A 7,782-nucleotide genomic window follows, 5' to 3' on the forward strand; every position below is an offset into this window, starting at 1 on the left:
AAAGATATTCGAATTTCTCAAAAGTGAGAAATACATAAAAAAAAAACAAAAAAAACCACATTCAATCTATTTACTAATCATTGAATAGCTTAATTGATTATACCAAGTTCATTCCGATCCAAATAGCCATTGTTTTGATTCATGCAGGGACTTCGATTCATGGCATTCAAAAAAGTCAAAACTCATTTCTTTTTAGCTCAATTAAATTGTCTAGATTTATTCAACGCCATTTACAAAAGCAAGAACTCACTTGCTGCCTAATTACAGTACTGTTTAACTGCAACTGAACCAGAAATTCCTGAAGGTGGACCCCAAAAAGCTTGCATGTGATGCTCTGAGAAAACAAGGCTGATTCATGGCAAGTCTAAGCAGCTGCTTCACAGAAAAGATGACATTCATGAAAGCCGACTGCTTCCTGTTGAGCTAGCTATGATATTCCAGACATAAAAGTTGCTGCCATTGTTAAATAGTCAAATACATGTATTTTAATCACGTAATTTCTTACATTTGTACAATACATGCTTTGCTATTGACAAGTGTCTGAAAGACTTGAAAATGTACATTTCCATGACACCAAGACGGAACAATTTTGGTAGCCACAATAAAATATGTAGTCACATCTGTAATGAAAGTGGTGTATGACAGCAGAGTTTTACATAGCAAACAGGATAAGGAAAGCAACCATCAAACAGAACAGTCCCATGGCTTCAGACAGGGCAAATCCCAGGATGGCATAAGAGAACAGCTGCTGCTTCAGAGATGGGTTCCTGCAAACAAAAACAAACTGTCAGCATGTCTATTCAAGAAGTACACACCAGAAATATATTAATCCAAGTTTTATATTTTCAATATATATGTAGGTATCGTGGCAAAACTAAAGCTAACCTAGCATAGCCAATGATGAGACTGCCGAACACTGTCCCAATACCAGCACCGGATCCGGCCACTCCGACTGTAGCGGCTCCAGCGCCGATAAACTTGGCAGCAGTGTCAATGTCCCTGCTGACAGCACTGGTCTGGAAGCCCCTCAGTGCGACCTGGGTGAGGGGGCTCTGTGGCATCAGAGCAACAGTGCTCTGGAACAAGAAAAAGAAACAAGGACCGTGAACATTTCCCTTAAAATCACTCAACGTGACGATGCAATTAGCTCGCACACAAATAATTCATTCATTCATTTTCTTTACCGCTCATCCTCTAGATCTCAGCTGACAAATAGTGCTGAAATTAATTGTTTTAGTAACAGCCATCCTTAATTAGACGACATAATGACTAGACTCTAATTTTCATGATTATAAGTATTATCGATAATTTTGTCAAGTATAAAAAAAAAATCATCAATTTCTCCATCATTTCAACCTTTAACAGCTACTGAGCTGAATTGGTTTGTCTTTCTTCTGTATTTAGACTGTCAGACTAAGTAATTTGAAAATGTCAAATTTGTTCTAAATAACCTGGAAACTAAACAGGACAATGACGTGCAGTCCCAGTAGAGAGCCAGCGCTGCTTCTTACCTCTGTTTTGACATCAGGCCTGGACAGCACAGAGGCAGACAAGGGTCTGTAAAGAGCCCGGGAACCAGCACGGACCTGCAGCAACAAAATAGACACATAAACGGTACAGATTTAGCTCCCTATGAGACACAAGCTCACTAAAAATATCAAACATATTGTTGGTAATTATTCCCAGCAAGAGGCGGCAGGCACAAGAGCAGGTGAAAGACACCTTTAATGTCACTTTGTCACAGTGTCATTCACTACAGTGTACACAGTGTATGACCTGTGGCGTGTACTATGAGTACTGTCAAAACACACTTGTGGTTAATTTAAAGATTTTATTTATTAATAAAGAGTGACAGCAAACTATAGAACACCTTAGCAACAAGATTACTAACAAGCAGACCTATAATACTTAAGAAATATGACCTTGGAGAATGACAGCTCAGACTGCATGTATTTAGGTACAACCAATGCCCTTAATTATAATTTCTAATTTAATTGTGCAGGTCTGTATGAGTGTAAGAACTGAACTGAGCGTTAACATCGGCTAGCAGCCACTTCAAATGACCTTAACTAATGGTTCTCATTGGAAATGTCCGCTATGAGCTTACAGCAATGACACACTGGCGGCTTTTTTGACACACCTTTAAATGCATCGTGTAAATTTTCAGTAGAGCTGCAACACTTGCGTATAAAAGCCTGTATGTTGATATGTGCTTTAGCATTAGCTAGCTTGGGTAGCCTGCAGGCCTAGGCTGCAGATACCCTTGCCTTGACTGTAGTCAAGTTCAACCAGAGGCCCACTCGGATTTAACGGTGATATTAAGGAAGCAGGACTAAAATTCACAGCACAGAAGCAGCAGTAAGAAAATTAACTCACCAGAGCCGGCGTGGAGACGAACTTTGCACAGGCGTACATTTTCTACTTTAGGTAGTTTTAACCGGTTCGGTCAATTCTGGTCAAAGCCCGGGTCTCTCTGCGGAGGGAAGACCGCACAGATTTAAGGTCAAACGGGTGTTAAAACGCTCCACAGAGAAAATAAAGCCACTCATATGTTCATTCACATCCACTCTGCATGCTGTCCTCACTTGTGCGATGCCAATGTGAAGTTTAACAGAGGATGAAAAAGGATTTGTAAAGAAAGACGCCTCATCGCATACTTACCGACTGCAGAGGTCGAACCACAGTGAACGAGTGCGCATGCGCGATGTGATGTATGTAGACAGGCCCGGATGATGACAACGGAAGGTCATTTCACAGAAACTTTATTTAAAAAGGACAAAAAGAAATCAGGATTATTGCTAAGTAGGTTTGCACATACAAGAAATTTTCCTTGGGGTTGTTGTGGTGCATAGAACTAAAAAATATACATACAATTAAGTAACCTAAAGACTATAAAAAAGAAAGAATTTACAAAAAAAAATATGTTCAATACATTCTAAGTGAGAAGAGCAGCTACAGGTTTAAATTTTAAATATTAAATAGAAGAGAATGAGATGAAATATGCAAAATATTGACCAGGAGTAAACAGTATATGTAGTGTGCAATTAATAATAATAATAACAATAATGATAATAATGATATAAGACAAGTTGTATTCATGTAATGCACCATGTTAGATCAAAAATCACAGATACTTCTGAAAATATGAGATTATGGGAGGTTATGTTTAGGGATGGGCATCATTAGGATTTTATCGATACCAATATCGATACTGCTTATTGATACTGATACATATCAATACATTTATTGATATTACTCTCCATAATTTGGTGCAAAAAAGAGATGACATGAGAAGATGTGAAAAGATTCAACAGTTATTTATTTACGAACAAAACAATTAAATTAGAAGTGCTTAAACCCGATGCTAACTGTGTCCTGAGTGAATGACTACAGTCTTGTTTTTATAACAATTAGAGCTGTAGTCAACAAAAGAAAATCCTGCTTCTGCCTCCGTCTCAGACTCACCCTGGTCAGCGGCTGTCTCCTCAGCCTATTGCTGGCTGTGCAGTGCTATCATCTTCTTTTTTCTGTTTTATGGCAAGTGGCAACCAGCATTAAGGTGCATTACCGCCACCTATGCCAGCTATGTTAGAATGAATTAATGTTACATAAATGTTGTCCAGGAGCTTATCAATATTTTAGTACAGACCAGTCAGGAACCGGTAACAATTTAGTACAGGTTCTCAATATCTCTAGTTACGTTAATATAAGGTGTAATGTCCATGGGAGGGATAGAGTCCATGTCAGTGGGGGTCCCGGGCCTTATTGATGAGGCAAGCTGCAGGTGGGAAATTATTATTGCGGCATGAGGTTTTGGTCTTGACAAACCTCAGTGTCTTGCCGGAGGGGAGTGTTTCAAAAAGTTAATGTCCAGGGCGGGAGGGGTTGGCTATGATCTTACCTGCTTGCCTCAGTGTCCTGGAGGCAGGGAGGTCCTGAAGGGACAGCAGATTGCAGCCGATCATCTTTTCAGCACAGCGGATGATACGCTGCAGTCTGCCCTTGTATTTGGTAGTTGCAGAAGTGTTCCGGATGGTGATGGAGGAGGTGAGGATCGACTCAATGATGGCGGTGTAGAAGTGCACCATCATTGACTTTGACAGGTTGAACTCCTTTAGCTGCTGCAGGAAGTACATCCTCTGCTCAGAAGGTCCATTGGGTGGCAGTGTCCCCGTGGTGCCACCCCATCCTAGTTTCCTGGCTGTGCAGTGCTGGAACAGCAGGTTGCAGGTACAGGGCAATTGCTAGTTATGTGTCCCCACAGTGGTAGCACAGCTAACTGGAGTGACGCATCCAGTGTCTGGAGTGTTGTCGCTTCCAGTCTGGCTGAGCTGGTGATCACCATGTCTGACAGACAGTCCCTCCTGTGTCATCTGGCTCCTCATCACTAATTTCAGCTTGGTGTAACTGGTGTCTTAGTGGGCGACGCGGCATCAGCACTGCCTCCACTCCCCCTGCCTCTTCCAAGGCCCTGTTGAAGGTCGTTGGGGCTATGGTGTGGAGATGCTCCTTCAGCCATTCTGGTGTGAGTCCCTGGATGTATGCATCAAGGGCTAGTTCTTCATGTACAGCTGGGTTGAGGGTGGGGTACCCACGTTGTTCGTAGCAGTGCCATCTACAGCGTAGGATCCCAGGGCTTTGCCCTCTCTGCAGCGGCGGTGAATCACCTGGTCACACATGCTGTCTGTCAAGGTCCGCTGCCCTAAGTGTTGCTCCAGTGCTCTGGCCAGGGTCACGCAGTTTCACTAATGGGCTGGCATCAGATCCAGTAAGACCTGGAGTGCCTTGCCTTCCAGGGCCAAGGCCATGTGGGCAGCCATCTTTGCAGTGCTCCAATCATTCTGCAGTGCTAACAACTGGACCTGGATGAGGCAGGGCCACAGTACACCATGCTGGTGGGTTGGGGGGTAACATCACCATAGTGGCAGGGGGTAGTGGCATTGCAGTGGCATGCTGGTGGTGTTGTCACCCTCTCATTGCCTCCAAGCTCCGAGTTGGACCTCCATGCTGACAGTAGGTTGGGTGGCATGGGTGGCAAAAAGCCGCGGAGTGCTGCAGCCATCTGGGGGTACTGTTCAGATCCCTGGAGTTGCTGCCTTCCTGTGGACTTGCATTTTAGATGCAGGGATGGTGCGGTGGTCACTGCAAGGTAAGTCTTCACAGATCTTTCTGATTAAGTCTTCCATCCACCCAAGCTTCTTCAATTTCTCTCTTTGTCACCATCTTGTTATGTAGATTCTTTCTTTCTGGAACAGTCCCACTTCTGACACCAATGCTGCAAACAGTATAGAATGACACACAGGACACACCTCTTTATAGCATCAATACTTATTGACATTCACAACAGGGGACACGCATTCAAAAATATTAGCAAAATACAGCTGTGGTCAAGAAATGTAACAGCCACCTCACTAATGGTTAAAACTATAAACCAGCACAAAAATGACAATTACCAACATAAACCACCATGTTCTGAACAAACACATTACAAACACTAACATAACGTAACATATGCATTTCGGAACGGTTATAAAACAGCAAACTTATCAAACTACTCAGTCGAGCACTAGGCATGATGGGAAATGAGGGCCATCATGACTATACTAATATTCTAATTTAAAAAGAAATGCAGAATGTACATTTCCTGAAGAAAATGCATGTGATTGTTGCTAGCTGATTAGACTGCCAGCAGCTGCCGCTGCTACATTTCTTTTAATATTGTAGCATCACCTACAGGTGAAGTTGTACAGAAGTCTCATGTGTAACAGTATGCAGCAAGTGAATAACTTGTATCTATTTTCATCGTGGTTTTAATTGTTTCAATGTTGATCAGAATGAAAACTCTGACACGTTTAAGAAGACACACAATGGCATCCATCTTGTCTCAGTCTCAATCAGGAGATTGGGAGCACCTGTATGCATCTGCATTTTTGTCATCTTCAACTCTACTGAGTGCTGCCCTTAACTGGGATTGAACTCACAACTGTGGGATCTAAAAGTGGCACTAAAGTAGCAACATCTTTGAACACTGGACTATGTGGATACACTATTACCTGAAGACAAAATATTACTCTTTTTAATGTGCATATCTCTCTTCATCATTCAAATAAGTTAACAATGTTTCTAAACAATTTGAAGAGTGGAGGAGACAAAGGGTTAAGGAGGGGTGGTTGTGTATTTCTGCATGCTAGTATGTTGTGCTGTTTTTATATGTATTGTTTGTGTTTGTGAGACAGTGGCAGTTTTGAATTGTAAATGAAACCTGAAGGTTTGAGGTGACTAACAGTTAAAAACAGAGAGAGGGAGGGGGATCTTAAGAGAGGGATAGTGATCAATCAGGAGATGAGGAGCACCTGTATGTGTCTGCGTTTGTGTCATCTTCAACTCTACTGAGTGCTGCTCTTAACAGGGATCAAACTCACAACCTTGGGATCTAAAAGGGACACTGATAAGGCATCATCTTAAACCACTGGACTATGTGGGTAAACTACTACCTGAAGGCAAAAGATGATGATACTGTTTCTTTCAGGAGGAACTGGCTCACTTCTATGATGGCTCCTATATGTCTAACATCTGACACAAACAGTAAGCAAGATCAGATTTTCATATTTAGACTTTTAATTGCATAAAAAATGAGGGTTGCAGCTCTGACATTCTTTTAAGATAAAAGGGTGCTGGAATTACCTTGCATGATGGTACATAATAATCATGTTAAGGAATTTTATAAGAGCACAGTTATGAGGAGCAGTAATCACACAATAATAAAGAATAAGAAGAACAAAGTGTGCTGCACCTGCAGTAATCACACAATAACTGGAAGAGCTAATGATAAAATAGATGGGTTTGTGACCAGAGTCACCCACTAGGGGCCCCGGGGAAAAATATGATGTTAGTGCCTATTGATCCCCGTTGGTAATTGTCTGCACTTTAATACAAACCTATTTTGACATTGATAAATGGAATGGAAATTAATTCACTGATATTGATGAACTAGAAACAGAAAGCAGGTGGGTGATCAAGAGAAAGGGAGCATTCATATGGAGAGAAAAGGTAAAACTGAAAGGAAACGTTTATCTGGTAATCATTAAATGTATTTCTGTGTAATTACAGACTAACAGTGACAGTGACAGCTAACAGTGAGACACAGCTGTAACCCTGCGTCCAACACAGGTTGAACACACATTGAGTACATCCGCATCATACACGCATTTGCTTTCTGAAAGGGGTTTTACAGTAATTAACAAAAGAACAGGTGCTCTGGGGGGCATATTTCACAACAAACCATGATGCACAATGAATCAGGGGCTTTTGGGGCCCTTAAGGTTCTGGGGCTCCGAGGGCAGTTGCTAACTTTGCCCAGTCTCTGTTCAAACCTGCAGAAATTCTAGTGGGGATCCCAAAGTTTGCAAACATTTGAAATATGTCAAGTCTTGGGTTTGAATACTTCACTCAGTGTTAACATCACAGCTTCAATGAAGAGCTGGAACAACCCAATGCAGAATATATGATATTGTAGCAATATCAAGATTTTTCCAATCTTAAAACCACAAAAATGCATTTAAGAGATAATTTGATTTCCTAAAAGCTGCATTCTAAACAAAAACTGAGATATGGCTTGGTCATGCTAAATATCTAAAATCTATTTAGCATGACCACAACATGGGAGTAATCTATTGTTTCGTGTCTCTTAAGCATTAGGGCACCTTTAGAGAAGCTTAAGATTTCAAATTATAATCAATTATTAGACATCTTTTTTTGTAAGAATTTTGAAAAGAAAGAAAG

At 41.4% G+C, this 7,782-nt stretch overlaps 1 protein-coding gene across 1 annotated transcript; it reads right to left on the reverse strand.

Moving 5' to 3' along the window:
* Positions 1-197: 197 nt before the first annotated feature.
* On the reverse strand, positions 198-2,760 carry atp5mc3a (ATP synthase membrane subunit c locus 3a). Its single transcript, XM_067603589.1, has 5 exons — positions 2,662-2,760; positions 2,377-2,473; positions 1,512-1,586; positions 886-1,076; positions 198-767 (listed from the first exon to the last, which is right to left on the reverse strand). Exons 2-5 carry the CDS (start codon positions 2,413-2,415, stop codon positions 653-655), a joined length of 420 nt encoding a protein of 139 aa, XP_067459690.1. The 5' UTR covers positions 2,416-2,473; positions 2,662-2,760; the 3' UTR covers positions 198-652.
* Positions 2,761-7,782: the final 5,022 nt, after the last annotated feature.

Source organism: Thunnus thynnus, chromosome 11 (assembly GCF_963924715.1).
Source record: "Thunnus thynnus chromosome 11, fThuThy2.1, whole genome shotgun sequence".
Lineage (NCBI taxonomy): Eukaryota > Metazoa > Chordata > Actinopteri > Scombriformes > Scombridae > Thunnus > Thunnus thynnus.

What these genes read in the sequence shown, in the direction of transcription:
- atp5mc3a (XM_067603589.1), bottom strand. Translation starts at nt 2,415, where the DNA reads ATGTACGCCTGTGCAAAGTTCGTCTCCACGCCGGCTCTG. An exon ending in TCGTCTCCACGCCGGCTCTG is followed by an intron (nt 1,587 to 2,376) that starts GTGAGTTAATTT and finishes TTGTTGCTGCAG; the next exon opens with GTCCGTGCTGGTTCCCGGGC. An exon ending in CTCATCATTGGCTATGCTAG is followed by an intron (nt 768 to 885) that starts GTTAGCTTTAGT and finishes TTTTGTTTGCAG; the next exon opens with GAACCCATCTCTGAAGCAGC.